The 21,521-nt window shown below is 39.2% G+C and overlaps 1 protein-coding gene across 1 annotated transcript in view; it reads right to left on the reverse strand.

Moving 5' to 3' along the window:
- LOC103813900 (gamma-aminobutyric acid receptor subunit pi-like) overlaps positions 1–21,521 on the reverse strand; it is a 47,230-nt gene that overhangs the window by 24,753 nt on the left and 956 nt on the right. The window contains exons 2-3 of the mRNA XM_030241198.2: positions 14,343–14,431; positions 8,896–8,999 (exon numbers count right to left, since the gene is read on the reverse strand). Of these exons, the coding sequence (XP_030097058.2) occupies positions 8,896–8,999; positions 14,343–14,398 (160 nt within the window). The 5' untranslated portion in view covers positions 14,399–14,431. The remainder of the gene's footprint in view (positions 1–8,895; positions 9,000–14,342; positions 14,432–21,521) is intronic.

The raw sequence follows: 21,521 nt of genomic DNA on the forward strand, positions 1-21,521 counted from the left end.
AATATGCATGTTTATCATATGCTATTAAATTATACATTGGGTTTAGAAACTATTGTTCATATATTGAAAGAAGACTTTGGAGGTTAACTTTGAAACAAAATTGATGAAAAATTCTCAGATCATTGACAGCTTGTTCTTCTGTTTCTTCCCAGTCTTTTCATGTTTTGATATTCCATGAATAAATTCTTTTTTTTTCCCTCCAGGATTAAAAGCTCAACCCCTAAGAAACTCAACCCAGCTACTGGGGTACAACAATTACTACTTATACTTACCATTGTACTATACCATAATTGCAGGTACAATATTGCCAGCCTCAAAAGATATGTCAGACCCTCAAAAGCCATTGATTTAAAAAAAAAAAAATTTATTTATAATCCATATTCTGGGGTTTTTTTATTTCTTTCTAGAGATTCCCATGTCTGACTGTACCAGAGCATATTATTGCAAACTCTCTCAAGATCATTTGGGGAGAATCCCATCCAGCAAGGTACATGTTTAATGATGGACCATCCCAAGGAGAGGACAATGCAGTGCTCAGATGATTTTGCAGGAATCATGGCTGGGAATAATCAGACTCTTCCTATTATATCATGATTTATTATCACCTGATCCTTGCTCAGCAAGGTGATACAGATTAGGGAAACTGTCCATTAGCAGCACTTCAGTATCATCAGTGCCAGGTTGTTACACATATGAGGGGAAAAGCTGACTTTCCAGAAAGATTACTGAAATTAAGCAGGGGTTCATTTCTCTGGAATCAGACAAACAGGGCTTTATAGATCCTTTTTTTGTTTCCTGTTGAAGTATTTTTCAAAATATTACTGAGTAACACAACAGCACTGCAGTGCTGGGTGACTCCCAAGCACCACAAGACATCTAGCTCAGGTTGAGAAGTACTTCAAGCTCAAACTGGCTGAACACAGACCTGCCTTGGGGCTCAAGTGTCAAGGAGTGGCAGCACAGTCAGGACAAAACCATCCTGCTCCACTCACCCCAGCCAACAGCTCTCACTGCCCAGGTGCACCCAGCCTGACCAGCCCAGCACCCACAAAAACTCAGCATAAAATTTCATCACCCCTGATACAGCACCGTGCTGAATGGGTGCAGGTGGAAAACAAATTATGGAATGGATCTTTATTATCACAATACAAGATGCTGAGAAGAGCTTTGCTCCAGCAGTTAATTAAATCAGAACAACATTAAGAGTTAAATGCTGATTTCTTTTATGCATGTGAGGATAAATGTTTATTTAGTAAGGCACCATAAATTGTAATGTACTAACAACAGAATGAGTCTGCTCATAATTATTCACCAGGGCTTCCTCTGAACTTCCTCTGAAAGGTTTCCTGTTGACAGTGTCAAAAACTGGGCAGCAAACCAGATGAGGCAGTCAGTTCCTACATTTCCATATGTTTGGCAGAAGTTCTATGTATAATGACAACATCAGAAGAAATTTACCGATCTTCAGAAGAAAACTGAAGCCACTCTGTCCTGCTAAGGGAATTTCTGAAGGGAATCTTCAAAGTATGGCGGAGCATGGCCAAAGGGAGTGCCTTGTTACAGCACTGGCTGTGCAGCCCAAGCAACACACGTTTCAATTTTACTGCAATTCATGTAAACTGCTCCTCTATGCCCTCTACAGATATTCTTAGTGATCCCAAATGGGAAAGCAGCCAGAAGAGTGGCAGAGAGCATACCTAAAAATTAAGTTTGGATCACTCACAGCAATGATCCTGGTCTGTAGCAACAAAATAAACCACCACTGTGTCACATGTGTGCCTACTACTGCAATGGATCAGCACTATCAAAAACTTTCAGTGCTGAGCCATTAGCATGAGCCCTTTTTCATTTAGTTTCAGAAAACTCAAAACAATTCTGACATTCAGAAAGGCCTCAAAAGGCTTTTCAGAAGAATGTCTCTTCAGCAAGACCGGATAAAATACTGCAAGTAAACAGAAAATTAAAAGGAAAATTATCTCTAGAATAATTCATTATAGCTTCCTAAAAAACTCATTCTGTCCCTCTGACTGCCAGCTTTGCTTTGGAGTATTACAGAATTCTTACATAATGCTTAGATTTTTTTTTTTTCAGTGCATTTAACTTCCCGCCACAAGACATCTTTCTTGACAAATAGTTACATGAAGAAGGTGGACAGGTTAAGAGAGGCCTTCTGACACATCTCAACTGTAATTCTTGATTTGAAGGCATCAGAAGACAGACCCATTTCTAGCACGAATCAGTTTCAATCCTATCTGTTTACATCAATAGTTTTTAGACATTGATGTTGCTTTGCTGGTACAGTTTGTGGACAAGACAAAAATTGGTGGGGACCATGTTAACAACAGCTTGTTAAATCATTTGTCAAAACCCCCATGCCTCCATACAGGCAAATGCAAGCAATTAATGTGGGGACAAACAAGACAGGCAGCACACACAGGACAGGAAACCATCTTGGCAAGCAATGCCTTTGAGAAGGATTTAGAGGCTGTCCCAGATAATCATTTTAACATGCTCTTTCCATCTTATGCTTTGGCAGCAGCATTATTCCAATGGGGAGTAATGCACAGAATTAGGTGATCTTACAGTCTATTCTGTACTGGCAAGACTCGTATGACTTTGACAAGATTCATCATGAGTGTGCAAGAGCCATCGTGAGTGTGCAAGGGCTGTTGTGAGTGCGCAAGGGGCACTAGTGTGCAAAGGGGGGCACGAGTGTGCAAGAGGGATACGAGTATGCAAGGGGGGGTGAATGTTCAAGAGCTGTTCCAAGCGTGTGAGAGTGGGCATGAGTGTGCAAGAGCCGTAGCGAGTGTGCAAGGCGAATGCGAGTGTGCAAGAATGGCCGCAAGCGTGCAAGGGGGTGCAAGTGTGCAAGAGCTGTAATGAGTGTGCAAGGGGGAGAGGTTGTGCAAGGCAGGTGCGAGTGTGCAAAGGGGGAAGCGAGGTGCAAGAGCCGTCATGAGTGTGGCAAGGGGTATCACATGCAGCGCAATAACATTTAGGGGCACTATATACTACATTTATCACATGGGGGCGCTATAGATACTGCATTAGTCACATGGGGGTGCGATATATTGCACGTATTACATGGGGCGATATATTGCACTTATTGCATGGGGCGATATATCGCACTTATTACATGGGGCGATATATTGAATTTATTACATGGGGTGATATATTGCAATTATCACATGGGGTGCTATGTACTGCATTTATCACATGGGGGCGCTATAGATACTGCATTTATCTTATCTTGAGCTTTATACTGCATTGATCACATGGGGGCGCTATAGAGACAGCATTTATCACATGGGGCGATATATTGCACTTATTACATGGGGTGATATAATCACACTTATTACATGGGGCGATATATTGGAATTCTCACATGGGGTGCTATATACTGCATTCATCACATGGGGGCGTTCTAGATACTTCATTCATCACAATGGGCACTATATACTGCATTTGTCACATGAGGGCGCTATAGATACTGCATTGGTCACATGGGGGCGCAGTATATTGCACTGACCACATGGGGAGCTGTAGATAATGCATTGGGCACAAGGGGGTGCTATGTACTGCATTTATCACATGATACACTATATACTGCATTTATCACATGGGGGCGCTCTATATACTGCATTTATCACATGGGCGCTATAGATACTTCATAGCATTCGGTGCTATATACTATAATTATCACAGGGGGGCACTATATACTGTATTTATAATATGGGTCTTATAGCTACTGCAGTTGTCACATGGGGCACCATAGCTACTGCAATTGTCACATGGGGGTGCTATGTACTGCATTTATCACCTGGGGCACTATAGCTACTGCAGTTATCACATGGGGAGCTAGGTACCACATTCATCATATGGGGCACTATACACTGCATTTATCATATGGGGGCGCAATAGATACTACATTGGTCACATGTGGGCGCTATAGAGACTGCATTTATCACATGGGGCACTATATTGCACTTATTACATGGGATGATATATCACACTTATTACATGGGGCGATATATACTGCATTTATCACATGGGGCGCTCTAGATACTGCATTTATCACATGGGGCGCTCTAGATACTGCATTTACCACATGGGCGTATATATAATGCACTTATTACGTGGTGCGATATATGGCTTTTATTACATGGGGCAATATATCGCACTTATTACATGGTGGCGATATATTCCAATTATTACATGGGGCGATATATCATATTTATTACAAAGGGCGATATATCGTACTTATTACATGGGGAGATATATACTGTATTTAACGCTTGGGGGAGCTATAGATACTGCATTTATCCCATGGGGGCGTTATCTAGAGCGAGCGCGAGTGTGCAAGAGCCATCACGAGCATGCAAAGGGGGCACGAGTGTGCAAAGGGGGGCACGAGTGTGCACGAGCTGTTCCAAGTGTGCAAGAGCGGGCGCGAGTGTGCAAGAGCCGTTGCGAGTGTGCAAGGGGAGGCACGAGTTTGCAAGGGGGGCATGAGCATGGGGGGGGCGAGTGTGCAAGAGCCATCACGAGTGTGCAAGCAGGGCGAGTGTACAAGAGCCGTCACGAGTGTGCAAGGGCGGCGCAAGTGTGCAAGAGCAGGCACGAGTGTGCAAGAATTCAGAAAGGTGATGTGTCCAATGTCAGAAAACGCATGCAGTAGTTGGTTGTGCACATTGTTTGGCAAAGCAAAGTAAGATGTCAGTCTATGGAAGTTGGAGACAACAGGAAACTTCAAATAAATTGATCGGTTTACTATCTGAACATAACCACCTTTTGTAATTTAGCGTCTCTGGAGTTGGAGAGGCAGGGGAGAACCCTGCCAAAAACCAAAACCCAAACTGTCCTGCATGCAGCAACCTGGGTTTGGTGGCAATCAGATGCTCTTTGTGTGTTTTATGGGAAAGGAAGGAAAATCCCCATTGCCATGCGTTTGCTGAAGTTCCTGTATTCTGGCCTTTTTGCTTTTCTCTAAAGGATTAGATATTGGCTAGCTGGGACTTAAAACAGTCTTTGGATGTTGTTTATTTGGTATTTCTTTCTCATGTACCCTGCAAGTTTGCCTCACTAAACCGAAGGGTGTTAGACACAGCTAACATTCTGATGTCTCATTTGTACACTTCTGAAGACTAAAATGCCTTCATCTAATTAAACTTATAGAACTTAATATAAACAACATTTGAGGGGAAAAAACCCATGATGACAGGTCTTAGACAGAAGGTTGGGCCCAAAAACTTTGTGCTTTAATTTAAAACTTAATTCTATGAAATGTATTACTCATTATGAAGTGAAGGAAAATAATCTTTTAAATGTGATTTAGAATAACTGATTTAAGCATGACACTTTTCTGTACCACTTGAAAGCAGCTTCCATATTCAAATATACTTAGCTGTGACCTTTTCCTAGTATCTCTCTTTTTAATTAGAACACTTAAATTATCACATTCAATCACAGAACAAAATCTATTTGTATAAAATTATTTACAAGATTTTATGCATCCTTTAACAAGCCTATGAACCTAATCCAAGGCTCCCTGAAGTCTGCAGGAATTGCTCATTAATTCAGAGAGTTTGGCACAGCACAAAAAGTTATAAAATTGATCTACATGGTTCCAGCACAAAACCTGAGGTGGAAATCAACTTGTACTGCTGAGATAAAGTATCAGGGTAATGTAGCACATTTAAGGGAAATAACTGTTGATTTTTAAATCCCTTATGCCAGCTTTTCTATGGAAGTATTCCATATATATCTGTAAGGGAAGGACAGATATTATTATATTGAGGAGTAATATCTACTAACGTTATTATAGGAGCATTTCAAATTCCAGTCCAAAGAATGACTAAAATCATTCCAGATCAGGGGTTTGGGGTTTTTTAATTCTTAATTGCACCTATCTGCTTAATTTATAAAGACTTGCTTGATGAACCATTTCAAAGAGGAACACTGAAGTGCTATAGATAAGGAAAGAGAACATCTTAATAGCAACATTAAGAAGAGGGCAGAGTTAAATAACCAGTCCAGCTGAGATTGCTCTGGGCTAACAGTGTCTGAAGTACCCTCACAATGTGGCAACTGGTAGGTGCCACCCAACATGGACAAACATAGAACACTCAGCCAGTTTTACCCATCTGCAGACCTCTGACACACTAAGGCTGGCTTCGACTAATCCAACTTTGGGCACCCAATTTGGTGCTTAGAGATGGGAAGGACAGCCTGTGTTACACAAAAATGGCAACGTTTGTGCAGCCAGGCTCTGGAGGGGTGACTGTGCAGGAGGAGAAGACCAAAGTAATGTGAGATAAATCCAGAATTAAAATCTAGGAAAGCAGGAGATTCACTCCACGCGAGGAGAGGAGAAGACAGTTTTTATGTTGTTATGCAGTCATTGGACTCAAATTAAAGAGATCCTCATATTCCCCTTGTTAATGACACTACCCAAGCTGGGGTATGTGGTTGAGACATTTCCAGGCATCTGCCAGTCCTAGCACAAAGACCAAACACAAATTAATAAGCAAATGGAGGGCTTATTAAACAAAAAAAAAATTATGAGCTGCCATAAATTTTACTTATCTAGTAAATATTTCTGGCTTTTCTGGCTTTAGGAGAAAGGAACTGTCATTTTATGAACATTTGTTTATACCTAACTTTCTTTTCAAGACTAAAACCCCATTTTATTAAATATTAAGGAGCTCAGTGCCACTTGAGTAAAGCCAGTTACCAAGAACAGACACAAGGTACACCAGCTGCAGGCAAAAAGCACCATATAAATATAAATCAGGAAAATATTACATGGAAAGATAGCATAGCTGAGGTCCCAGAGTAAATCACTTCCACAGGTTTGTTATGCTGAGGACTTAGGTGGTTTGCCAGCTCTGCTTCTGAGAAGAGCAATAGCTTCTCCTCAGCCTGACCCTCATGCAAAGTGTAGCCCACCTTGCCAGAAACAGAGAGGGGTCAGCACCAGGCTGATACCACTCCCCAGCCCAAGCACACCTTCCTCTATAACAGGGAAAGTGATCCCCAATGATCTCACAAAAAGCTACAGGTTCAAAATCAGGAGAAATATTGCCTGAGTTGTCCTAACTCAAATTATTCCTACAAAGAAAGTAATTTCTCTCAAAACCATCAACCCTACATTTAGAAGTGGCATCAATAAAATGTATTTTTTTGAGAGTGCCATCTCATTCCTTCAGCACTGGAGCAAATAAAGATCCATCAAAGGTTTCTGAGGCAGAGTTTGCATGCCTGAGCTGTAGTGAGCATCTGCAGCAATGCTGGCGCTGTCTGGAGGTGTGAGACTGGCTTTGGGTGTGACAGACTCAATCTGTGCCTGAGCCCCTCTGGGATTTCTAGGCACACCCAGAGAGCCCTTAGCATCCCTCTGGAAAAAAAAAACCACCCAGACAAAAAAATAACTATAGCCTTGCTGCAATACAACAGCTGAGGAGAAAGATGGAGAAAAGGGAGATTTGTAACTCCACTACGCTTTACCGTAGCTCTTAATTGCTATTACAGGATTTTGAAATGAGACTCTGTCATCTCATCCCAAGCACACTCATCATGGCAGTGCCAACATATCTCTAGTAATATCATGAGGTAATGAATAAAATATATTAATGGCCACTGAACACAGTTATTCTGCATTATGCATCATCTCCAATGAGGAAGGGTTGGTTTACTTATTAAAGTTACTTTTATTTCGCTGTCAGTCTCCTTAGAGCATTAAATATTTTATAGCAGTTTCATCAGCTAAGATAATTACAATAAAAACAGACTGATGAAATAGTTTTCTCTTTTTCCTTCAACCTAAAATACAGGTATATCCTAAAATTATTATAAATGGATCCAGAAACAGCACATGATGTGGAGCATCCATACTGAACCAGGTATTTGGATGGCAAGAGGTAACAGTATGGTCTTAGAAACTCATTAGTCAATCATTTTATAAGTAGGATAAAAAGGGATATTAAATATTTCATTTGCACTCATACCTCTAACATTTCCAAACATCCAGCTTAAGAACTATTGCCTAGAAATTCACACTACAAGTTCACTTCCTGACAGACACATGGAGCTGAGCCTCTTTTCAACATTCAGAATATTTTCTTCTTCAGTGTTCTGCACTTTCTCCAGGACAAGTTCTTCATGCCACTTCATAACTCCCCGGTACTTCTGATACATCCAATAGCCTGACTCCAATAAGAAGGTTTTTCACTGAGATTTCAGGTGTCTGACTGCACTGCAGGGCAGTAAAATCAGCCATGATGCAGTAGACTATGTGGCTCTTCCAATCTGGTGACCATTGGTTTCTGATGCAGGGAACTGACATTTTTGATTCATTTTCTCTTTTCAATTCATTTTCTTCCCCACAATTTTCAGTAAGTCTGTTTAGTGACCTTTAAGACCTGAGGCAAGAATCATTCATTAAATAATTCTCTTGCAATCTTATAGCTGAGGCACATAGTACTTGGCACAGTAACAAGATTTGCCTGTGCTGTTATGAACAGCTTGATATATCAAGCTTTCAAATCTTTAATCAAAGCTTTTTATAGTTATTATTTAGGAAATTAGAGGAAATTACACTTTTAAATATGTAAGATGTTACAGCTTATTTCATGAAGACACACATATAATGATAGTCAAGCTTTCTAACAGTCTGGAATTTAGCTTCCAAATACTTGGAAAATAAAAGTTTCACCCTGGGCCACAAAAGCTATTAAATTCTATCTTATTATATCACAGAACATACATAATCAGACAGTGGCTGTCAGATATGAGAAGAAAAAAGTACAGAAAAACCCACTTGCTCTCACTGTTGAATTTTAGACACCACATTATGTTATGACTCAGTCTTATTGAAAGAGCTTTTCTACTTACTATCAAAAAATGGACGTAGATACTTGTTGTACCCTTTTATTATTTTTTGTATTGTTGGAGGTAGAATTTCACTTTTTCCTTCAGCTTCAGGAATTTGTATCGACCTAAAGGGAATTGAAAATGCGGATATTTTAAAAGGACATTAAAAAAATATATTTAAAAAAAACAGGTTTCATAATCTGTATTTGTCTCTTATTGGAAAAAAAAGTCTCTTTTATACCTTAAAGTTTATTATTTCTTTTTATAAACTAAAGTCTAAGTCTATTTCTTTTTATACCTTAAAGTCCATTATTTCTTAACATTCCATCTGAGAAACAATCTTCTTTAATACTTTATCTGTAAACAGGGCATTATGGTTATAATCTAGGAATGTGGAAGGGATGCTGTTTATTTATTTCATCATTTAAAATAAAGCTTCTTTTCACAAAATGAAATACATTATATTTAGGTCTCAGAGACAGAAATCAACCTCAGAGACCAGTGCATAAAAACACTCTTAAAATCCTGCTTTCACAACACAATTTTTAAACAGGCTACAGAAATAATCCTGTTGAGCAAAATCAGTGAAGCATAATGAGAATTCAAGTACTTCCTCTGCTCAGAAACAGCTACAAATACAATCCATAGAAGTGATATACAAATAATTGCAAACCCTTTCTGCCTGACCCCAAAGGTGAGCACCCCCAGACCGTGAGCAGGGTGTGCTCTTCAGAAATTACAGCACAGATGGTAACAACTGCTTGTTCCCAATGATTTGAGAAAGGTGGGCTATGAATGATGAAGGTGAGACGCAAATAATAAATTGCCTTAGTGAGCCCAGCTGGCAGAGGCATTGTCTCTGCTGATGGAGAACAGACACCTATATAAACACCAGGAGAAGGGTCAGGAGATTTTAATCCTTCCTCTGGGAATTACTGGCCCCTAAAAATGATCAGCTCTCCTACAGGAGGTGCAAGAGCTGGGGTGAGTTGCTCCTAGGGAGAAGAATCTAAGCATAAACCATTAGGAAAGGGGCTACCAGTGTTTTGTGGTCTCCCTTACAGAGCTGAATCCTCAGTGATGTTCTTAGTCTCAGCTCTTTCTGGAGCTGCTCATGAAAACTTTGCTTTCTCTTCTGCATTATATTTCTGGGTCTCTTGGAGCTTTCCAAAGCTTGATAATTTCAATTTAATTTTGCTGTTTCCGAGAAAGCTTCAGTTGTTTTGTCAGGACACGGAGACACCAGGAATAATCCAGTATCTTAAACTGGAAAAGCTTAAATGCTAAGATGATCTCACTGAATGCATGTGGCCAAATCACACTGTGGTTTTAAATGTGGTGTCCAATGGCTTGAAAAGCTGCTATTGCTGTATAGTTTTTTTATTCACTAGACCCTATTGCCACAAAAGTAGCTGTTTTTCATTAGTTGCCTTATAACACAAATATCTTAGCTATTTAAATGATCTAATTTTTTTCCTTTATTTTTTCCTTGTTTTTTATTTCTATATTGCCAAAGAATGATGTTGTTACTTAAGTATACCCTTGAGTATACTTAAGTATTGAAACAAGGAAAGTTCCTCCTGTAAGTTTTTTCCTAAACAAATAAACAGAGTCATGTTGAGTTGAGAGGGGACTATAAATAAGAAGGCCAGTTTTATGTGGCATAGAAGTATTAAAATTGGAAATGCATTTGAATGTAATTAATGTATTAAATACTGTACTTGGAATAGATATCTCTCTTTTTGTAATTTACATATAAATTTTAGTTAAGTGTTCAGTGAGCTGCATGAGCTTAATTTCACAGCTTTACTGGATTGTTCTTGAATAAGTTTTACACATTGTGAAATGTTAAAGGAAAACTTGTTTCTTTTCTACTGCTAGGGTATATCATTATTCTGCCAATCAATATGCAATTGCAGAGTGGTCTGGTTCACTGTCATTAACTCTATTTTCAAAAATATATATTTAAAATTTTTATGGAAGTCCTTCCCTTAAATTACCTGTGATAATTCATCATTTTCCTCATTAACCCATGATGTGTAGCCTTATATCACTGGTCTTTTGAGATTTATGGTTAAGTAGGCATGAGAAAGCAGTTGTGCTGTAATTGAGGCTGTGAACTGAATTGGTCCCCTGTGTGCTGTTTGGCCACGAAACCTTAGAGAAGTCCTAGCACAGCAAGCCAACAAGTGAAAGGAACCTGAGGCCTCTTAAATGTGAGTGTGTGCTGTTAGCAGCCTGCTGGCTTTGAGGACACTCAGAGGCAGATTGTCAGTGGTGAGAGATAAGGAACTTAGAGAGGTTCTGTGCCCTGAGCAGTTTCTGGTTTCTGTGTTTTAAGGGATGGAGCCCTGCTGCCTTTACAGTGCTCTTGGATTCCTGTGCTCCATTCCCAGCCCAGGCACAGTGAGCTCACAGCTGCACACCCTCACAAAGGCTAAAGCTGAGACTCACTCCACTTCTGCATCTGCATCTTCTCATCAATGCATCTGAGCTTCTCTTTTAACCAATATTTGTGTCATTATATTTATACTTCATAGTTAAGGGAAGCTGTTTAAGTTCCTTCATTTTCCTAATGTATGTGAAATACCTTGGCATACATTTAAGTCTGGAATTGCCTTGCAATAGGTGTTCCAGCAACTGAGGTGTGAACAGGCTTTTACAGAAAAAAACCCTGAGTATATAATTATTTTTCAGCTGAGAATATCTATCTGTTCTGGGCTGTCAAAGCATAATAAATGCTTTAATTCATCAGGTTCAATGCCCTCTGGTTGCTTACAAAAAAGCAGATTTTAAATTATTTATTTTTCTAAGTCATTCTTATGCTCAAAACCAGAGAATTTTTATGGGTTTGGCTAAACTTGAAAGGTACAACACTTTTTGTTATTTAAGGTACTTTCAAGTTAGTGTCTTAACAGAATGGGGTAATTGGAAGGGAGAAAAGGAACATTTGCCCTAAACAGTGTATATATCATTTATTTAGGCAGAAGTACAGTCTAGACACATGTACGAGAATATTTTTTCTGGCTATTTTTTGTCAGAAGATATGGATCCTGAAAGCATGAAAGAGACAGAAACACCTTAGAACTGCAAGAAAACAAACAAAATGCCAGATACAGTTTGAACAAGCTTTTGAAACACTCCCCCCAGGAAAAAGAGAATAAAAAAAGCTTTTTTGCAGGCAATTCACTGACAGGCGAAGGGCTTACAGATGCAAATAAAGTTGTTATTTCTGATTTCATACCTTTGCTCAATGATATGGGGTTTTATATGGTCTTTGCAGATAAATTGTAGCAAAATCTACATCACTGATTAATTCTCTCTGCTTTGAAATGGACAGTACTGTCACCATTTTTTCATGTTAAAAGGTGAGGTTGAAACTAGCATGAAACTAGCATCATGTTACCAGGCACAAGAACAAACAGTGAAATACCCTAAATGCTCTTGAGCTCAGGCAAAAAAAAAAAAAAAAACCCAAAAAAAACCCAAAAAAAACAAAAAACCCAAAACCATTTCATAGAATTCTGTTTCTGATTCCATAAATCCAGGCTAGCATTCTTTATGTTAAAAATACCCTATCTGAAACAAATGGGAACCCTTCTTCAGACCAAAGAGCATACATTTACTTGAGCTGATTCATGATAATGATAAATTTGCCTCATTTTTTTCATTACTACTTTAAAAAATCTAGGAAAGCAACCATCCAGGCAACTCCCCAGATACAGATTTTAATAGTAAAAAGGGGGCCATGTTGTGATTGTAATGTAATTAAATGTTAAGTGAAGTGAAGAAGTGTCATTCAGGCAGGGAGAGATAGAAAGGAAAAAAACAACCCCATACCATTACTGACTGTAAATTATTCAGTTAAAAAAACTCTCTTCACATGTTAGGCAGAGCTTTTCCAAGTGGAATATCTAAGGGACCACTTGGCAAAAAAATCCTGGCCCTTGCTTTGGGTGCACCTCAGCCCTTGGGTTTTGTTTAGAAATATTTCTCTGTTTCAGTGCCAAGCAGGACAGTTTTTGTTTTAAACAGCACTTTCACAAACCCTTCCTGATTTGTGCACTGGAAAAATGCATTTTTGTACCCAAGCATCACCTTTTCTGTGAGATAACCAAGGGTCAGAGCTGCCTCTCAGCCTGTGACTGGATTTGGGTACCACAGACACATCAGCTCAGCGCTGTGCACTTGTAGCCAGGCACTCACACAGGTGCTGTGTGTGCACTTACTCCCATGGATGAGCTCAGGAATGAACCCCCTGTGCTTCTGGACACTCACAGCCACATGAAGCTGTAAGAGCAGTCACAAAGTCTGTCTGATATTAATGAAATGTGCAACACAGGCTGAGCTCCGGGGGGAATTTTGCCTCCTGGTTATTTAGGTGCTTCTGAAATTGTTGGTCTTTTAGCAGTGTTTTATTATGCCTAAGCCATGAGTCATCCACTCATTCCAGCATGGCAAGTCACAGCTGATGAGGAAAGAAGGTGGAATTAGAGCAAGTGTGGACAAAGACCCCTCCATAGGAATGGAGAAGGTGGGGAGGTAGATGCTTTAAACTTATTTTCAGGGGACTGTTTCACCTGTTCCCACTACTAAGAGAAAGCTTTATCTAAATGAGTGCTTGCACACCCACCTGAGTTGAAGGTCAGATAGAATCTTACCCTGAGGAACCTACTGTGAGATGAAGTAGGTTAGGCAATTCTAGATAAAGAATTGGCTCACAGACTTTAAATACTTCTGATTAAAGTAGTGATGAGAATGTTTAATCTGTCCATGCTTACATTTTCTTATTGGAATTACTTGAAGAATATTTTTGCCCATTTTTATAGAAGGAATATATTTTAAGTACTCCATTTCTATATTTTTCTGTCATGGCAGCTGTACTGTTAGAAGAGCTATGTGTAGCCAGAGGGGATCATTTTCACTTTCCAGCGTAATGCAACTCAGATTTCCTAAAGACTTCATGATTTCTCAACAGAGAATAAGAAAACAGTTTTTAAAATAGGTAATTCTTTTTAAGATACTCTACTTTTAGTGCACAATGATGATTTTACTATCTCAAGCTTGTAGTAAATCTAGGTGGACTGTGTGCTTCTGTCCTAGGGCAAGGCACTACGCTCCAGGCAAGGACCATGTGCCCATCTGAATTTGTTAAGCAAATCTGATGCAATACTCACTTTGTACCCATTTGAGGGTTCATATGCTTCATAAATTCCATTCTTTTCCCCCCTCATCAATCTTTCCAATTCAAAAAATCTGTTGATCAAGGCAGCTGAGATTCATGAAGCTCAATCCTGTGTTTCTGTTAATACCCAGGTTCTTTAATTTTCATAAGAGGAAAGATTCAAATGCCAAGATTTTACTTTGTTACCTTGTCAGATATGTCTCTAATTATAAGTAAGTTGATTACAAACCAACTGATACAATAATATATTGAAGAAATAATATTTTTAGCAAATACATCTTACCTATAGAGCAGCAATAGAAGAAGGGCTCTGAGACTGCAGCACTTACGACTGCACATTGTCACAAATTCTTTCAGAAGTTCTTGTAGCTCCTAAAAAACAAAAGGTGCAGAGTTAATGTTTTACAGCACATATGCATTTCTAATACATTATTTTTTCCAAAGGTTTTAAACACTAAAGATATTGTATCTTGACTAGCTTCTCCAAATGTATTAGTAAATATCCACATCAATTTTAAAAAAATCTCAACACTTAAAAAAAAAAAAAAAGAGGTGGAATCCAGATTAATTTAACTAATCAACAGAACCTGCATTCCAGTATACTACAGCTCTTTCATTTTAGCCTCTGTCCTTTAAATATTAGGAAAATTAATAGCTGTGAAAAATAATGTAATCCTGTGCAGGAGAATTGCAAACACTGAGTTTTGTCTCTGCTATTCATGCTTGTGACTGCATCTCTGGCATATCAGTGTCCCTTCTTAAGGGACAATACATGACTCCATCCTAGAACACAGAGCTATTTAAGAGCAACCTCACTGGTACATGCATTGCATCAATACCACTGGTACATAACTTTGGTCACCTTTTTGTTAATGAGAAAAAATTAAATTTAAGGCTTCTATGCCTAACAATTTAAAAATTTCTCTGTATATAAATCAAATATAACCATCCACGTTCATGAGAATGTTTGGCTGAGGCAAGATGTCTTTTCTGAATGGGATTTCTTTGCTTTTGTCAGTAGGATTCACATCCATAACGGTTATTTTAAGAAATCTGTCAGCTCTGTAATCCATTTCTGGATGAAAAGAGTATCAATCCATAGTGTAATGCAGTCATGCAACAGATCTGAAATGCACAGACTGTGCACACTTTTGCTGTATCTCAGCAGAGTACACAAACCTTATTTGTAAGACTTGCTTCAAAACTCTAAAAAACCCCTACATGTCACAAATGCAACTTACCCAGAATCTGCAAGACAATTGTTAAATGTTAATAAATGCAAATGAAATATGATTATTAGGTTTCAGGAAGGGACAATCAAACCTATTTTCAGTGTCCAGAATGAGTTTGGCAGGAGTCTTTTGCATTTTAATTTCCCAGTAAATTGCCAATAGTAAAGAAGTTCAAGTTTCACAGCCTGAAACTCTGTTTCACTGTTCTTTAGTGACCAATGCAAAGTGCCAGAAAGCTTTTTAAAAACCAAAGTAATTTTTCTTTCAGTCTACAGCTCTAGTAAGAGCAAAACTAGTGGTATTTACCTAAATTAATGTCATGTGAATGGGATATGACTTTTATGTAACACTGAAGTGACAAAAAAACTTGTTAATGTCTCCACAGAAAAAGGAAAACCATTTCAATGGCTTTTTAAACGAGCAAACATTCTCAGCATCTTGGCTACTTTAAGCATACACCAGCCTGGTAAATATTAATGTCAAAATAAATCATACACTCCTCCTGACTTCCACAGAAAATCATGCATGAGATATTAAGAGAGCTGGTGATAGGAAAAAACAGCATAAATGAGCAGATGGTGTTGTCAGAACATTGCTCTCTACATGCTGATTCTGTAGCACTCCTGGTGCAGATCGTGGGATCTTTTTGCGTATCTCATTTTGGGTTTGGATGCTTTCTACATTCATTATCTTTATCTCACATGAAAATATGCTAAAAATAAAAAGCCTCTTACTGACTTTATAAGTACTTCAAAAAGCTGCTTTTATATTTAGTCTTTGAATTGCTACTATGAGCTCCTAATATGACTGAAGATCCTTTATAAAGAGATTAAGGAAAGCTATGGATATTTCTGTACTTGTTTGGGTTTCATTTTTACAGTACTGAAGATGAAAAGGAGTGGGCTTATTACTGATTTCTTTCTAAAGCAACTGGTTTACCTTCAGTTCTCAACCAACGTCCAAGGTAGCAATTTTATGGGAGGGTGGGGTGGAGAATTTTGGTCTTTTACACATCACAGGTCAAATCCATCCTATGGTACAAGGATTACTTTTGTATGCTCAAAAAAAGAGAGCATGGAAGGAATAGAAGGGAGAAGATCTCTTACTTCTGTGCAAGAAACACGAATCAAGAGATCTAATTGCCATGTCAGCTGGCTTGCCCTCACTGCAAAGAGACACTGCATGCCAGCCAAGGAATAGAACTGGGTAACTCCTGGAGTCCTAAGCTGTTCCACAGATAATACTTAAGTTGGGTATATAAATCTGCTGCATGTGTGTACATGCTTGCTTGCACGCACACGTTTCCCCTGCTGCCCCTTCCTTAGGGGGCTTGCTGAGCTGGTTTGTTCTGCTGAAAAGCCTCTTGGCATGTTTGCACATCTGGACCTTTCCTGCCACACATCTCTTTATCAAATGCTACACATTCACAGCAAGGTTCCTTCCTGCATGCACGTATGTATGGAACTACTGGTATTTAACTCTGGGTCAGCAGAACCCATAATATTTTGCTCCCACCCTAGAAAAATAAGCATAACCTGTTTTCTGCAAAGAATATTGAGCCATTTGGTTTAACTAGACAGACTGCATGCTGTCCAGATTATTGTGCATATATTGACACATCTTGTTCTAAACATTTAATTGAGGTGAAGGTAACAAATCTGCCCCAGATTCTCATATGATGAGACAACATTTTTCTACTTTTATTCAGATCAGATTAAGACTGTAAAATGTCATCCAATGTTTTGACATTTCTCATGGGAATTCAGTTATTTATTATCTTCAGCATGACAGGAAAAGTGAATTATGCAAGTTTTACAAACCTTTGAGGCTGAAATGGGGTGAGGCAGACAGCTGGCAGAGGTAGTAGAAATATCCAAAGATTTCACTGGAAGTGGATTTTGTGTGAATGAATTAAAGGATAAGATGCCTATTATGTTGGAGTACCTTATTCAGAAGTGGATGCATGAGAATGACTAGAAATTATTAGATAATACACTTTGTCATATGGTAGTGGCCATATGCCTGAATTCCCATGGCTGCTACTGCAGGCATCTAAAACTGCATGTAGAATTATCTTAAAATAAAAAGCAGATGGTGGGTTTTAGAGTATAAACTGAATTAACATTACAGTTGCATTTTGCTTCCACATCCAAACTGTTGAATGACAGTGTCTTTAAGTGCTTGACTGAAAGGCAGAGAGAAACTCAGGAGGGATTCACCCAGAGTGCCAGAGAAGTAAAGCTGCCTCTCCTGCTTGGGATTCTCTGCTTGCATTGTCTATTAGAACTGCAAATGAACCTGTGAGCTTATCTGTTCTTGACTTCATCCTGTTTGTTAGATCAAAATGAACCAGTTGGAGGGGAAATGATGGAAAGCTGGAAACTAAGGACTCCATGGGAGAAAGGGAGAGGGTATTTGGAAGGCAGTCTCAAGATGAGATTTGGAAGTAGAGGCCATATACCCCTGGGGTCAGTTGGGGTCAGCTGTCCCAGCTGTGTCCCCCCACAGTTTCTTTTGCAACACCAGCCTCCTCACTGGTGGGCTGGTAGAAGAAGCACAAAAGGCCTTGACCCTGTGCAAGCTCTGCTCAGCAGTAACTAAAACATCCCTGAAATACCAACACTTGTGTTCACAGCACAAATCCAAAACACAGCCCCATTCTAGCCACTCTGAAGAAAATTTACACTACTTCAGCCAAAACCACCACAGCTTGGAAAAGTCAACTGCATACAACAGACTGACAGTAGTCACTGACAAAGCTCTTGGTGCAATAAAGTGCCATGGGATCAGCCTTTGGGTTAATCTGGATGCCTGCCTATAATGGCTGCAGTTTCATGGTACTTCCTAACACTCCCCAAAAGAGAAAGAAATGCAAAATTTTCACACAGTCAAATATTTTTTTTCATGCTAGGATTAATACTGCAGAGACTGCAGCTTGAGTGAAAAGTATCAAGGAGGGGTTTTTTAATACAGCAAATTAAAAAGAAGGAATCAGACCCAGTGGCAGGAAAACTCCAGGTCTAACTGGGGAATTGACTGATGAAAGTGGACAAATGCATGTGTCTGCATCCTATTATAAGGGGCACCCTATCATGTGGCTGACAACTGGCTTTTGGCACACCAGCTAGCTTGTTTTTAAACCCTAGGCACATCTGATCTTGCCCACCATGGGCAAAACCATGCAAGTCTCCTTGGGCAAGTGATCAGAGTTGGATGTACTTGGCCCATAGAAAGTAGCTGTCTTGTCATGTTTCCTCTGCAGCCAGGCAGCACAGGGGCCATCTGTAATGACAGTGTCATGTCAGCAGCAGAAGGGCTCTCAGGCCTCCACTGCTCCTGTGTCTGGCAATAGTTCAAAGTGAAAACACTGGAGTCCAGTTATGCTGTGATCTTCTGATCAATAGTTGTCACATGTGCCAGGCAAGAGAAGTGTCATTTTCTCAATGAAAAACTGAGGAAATTGCCCCAGTCTGAAAGCATCTTCTCAAGTTCTGTACCCTGAGATGTTTTTGTCAAAGATATTTTTCAGCAACAGAAGCTCATACTGTTAAATAAGTAGAATTAATTTAAGATTCACCAGAAATTAAAACTGCTTCTCTGGTATAGCAAAATGAGCTTTAATTGAAACTTCATAATTAGAAATTGTTTATATAGGTATAAGCATTACATGAGAGCCTTTAAAATTATCTCAAACAAATCAGCATGACAAATACATTTACTTAAAAAAAATGACCATATCATGATTTCAGACTACATAAGCAGCAACTCAGTGATTTACTTCAATGTGCCAAATAATGTACAAGTTTATGTGTAAAATCACTGTCCACAAAATACACTGGAAGGTCAGAATCAAAGTCAAACAAATCTATTGTTACAGCCTTAAAATTTTTAGTATCAGCACTTGTAACCACCAAAGGAATAGGGACAAGCAGTATGCTGCTAATACTTATATAATTAAGTGTATGAGAGACATTTGGTGCCCTGGATTGAGGTCTTTATTTCTCACCAAGTTCCCTGCATTATCAATTTCATGAACATCAAAGCCTTAGAGTAAGTTACATAACCCATGATAGGATTATTTTATATGTTTATCTGCTGTTGTTTTCACTCTGTGCATTTTAAATACACTACATATTGTGGATTAGCTGCAAAATAACTGGCAAGGATGCTGTTAGCATTATACTGGTTTTCTGGAAAATTAATTTCAGATTTATAAAAACTGGGTGGTTAGGATGACAATACAATTCTAGGAGTTACCTTCATGGAGCAAGTGCCAGATGTCCTGCTCCCAACCAGCCTAACACTGAACTGAGAGGTTTCAGCAATGTACAGAAATGGATGCAGTAATAAACATTCACAGAATAGATACAAGAAATGAACATGTTCATGAGACTGCTTAAATGTAGTGCTCTTTACAAGCTCTGCTCATATCTACTGAGAAATCTACAGAAAATGTGCCCCACAGGATATTTTCTAGTTTTAAAAGGCAGAGAACTAAGTAACTTATCCCACCTTGTTCCTAAATATGAATTTAGATAGCTGACACCCAAAAGTCTGGCATATTCGTGGTGTTTGAGTTATGGCTGATGATTACTGCTGTTTGTAATTACCCAAAGAAATCAGAGGTTTATGGGGTTATTAATGGTTGGGTTTACGTGCACACAGACTTTACAAAATTTTTTGCTCTGTGCATCTCAGTTCTGCTATCTGAGCAGCTGGACCTCTACATAAGTCTGCAAATGTTTGAGTCTTCTTGTACCAAAATCCAAATCTCAAATCTGAGACCTTTACTGGCTTCTTAAGGTGCTTGTCAACACTCCAAGGTCCTCCCACAGACAGGTGGGGATTACCTTCTGCCACATCAGTTTCACAGCCAGAATTCACAGCCCACCCATGTAGCTTCAATAGGCCCTCAGTTTGTGAGCAATTTAAAGAATGAATGTGTTTGAGTTGGGTCAGAGAGACAGGTAACCTTCAGAGGCCGCAACTGATGGATGAAACCTTCAAGGCACCTTTGGGAAGGTTCTGACCATGCAGGAAGGTGCAAACACTGATGGCTTGGGTGGTCTCCCATCGACCATCTGAACCTTGACAGCTGCCTGGGTGAGCACTTTGGGTCACCAGGATTTTATAGGGCACCCACAAGTGTGGGCTGAAGGCAGACACAGCATTCCTGCAGCACTGAAACCTTCACTGTTTACACAGACCAGGATAAAGAATGTGGTTTTATCGCCTATAGCAAAATGGAAACAGTTTTTCTTGGGCACTATCAGCGTAGATAGGATTAAGATAAATAGTTGAAAACCCAAAAAGTTGGACAGGATATGCTGGGTCAGATTAAGAAAATAACAACTTGATTTGGAAAGACAAATGAAATCCTGTCTTTGTTGTGCCAGTTTAAATCACTGTTCCTATAAGAGTTAGCAGATCTAGAATCTTCCAGCCATTAACCTGGGGCCAAGTCTCCCCACATTGACCATGATGACTGTGAGCCCTGCTCAGCACTCTCACGTTGCAGAAACTATCCAGGACCCAACTAACGCTCCTGCAGCTTCCCTCCATGCAGCCTCTGGCCTGGGAGAATGAGGGGCATCTCACTCTGTCCCTTTTACTCTGAGAGGGAAAAACAAGGGCCCTGCAGGAGCAGATTAGGGTCAGTCATATCCATCTTCTCTCCTCAGTGAATGTTGTGCAATGTGCCTTTGCAATTTATGACAGAAAACAGCCCCTTGGTCTGCAATTCATTTTCTTTTCAGCTGCAAAGTCTTGTTAGTTTGGGAGCAAAGCATAAGAAGGAAGGAATACACCCCAGCTGAGCCCCTTATTTTCCGTCCAAGTTATGAATTTGAATCATAGACTTTTCTGGGTTTGATTATTGTTATGCATGTCTGAAACCTTCCACAGAAAACTTTATTTTTCTTAGTCACCAAATATCTACTTTTCAGTTTGGGTCCAAGGTCTTAGACTCAAATTCCTTAGAGAATTGTTAAGTGTCTGTAAGCAGGTGATTTACAAACTAACCATTACGAGCAGTGCAGCAGGATGAAAGACTGGGAAGGAGAAAATCTGTTTTCAGAGCAATTTCAGCTTTTTTAAAATCTATTAAGCTCTTGTAGTCAAAATAACCTGGTACAAATAAAATTAAAATTACTCAGTAGAATTACATATTTTTGTAAATAATAATCACAGGATATAATGCTTTTAATTGTACAGCCATGCAAACACATGAA

Source organism: Serinus canaria, chromosome 6 (genome assembly GCF_022539315.1).
Source record: "Serinus canaria isolate serCan28SL12 chromosome 6, serCan2020, whole genome shotgun sequence".
Taxonomy (NCBI): domain Eukaryota; kingdom Metazoa; phylum Chordata; class Aves; order Passeriformes; family Fringillidae; genus Serinus; species Serinus canaria.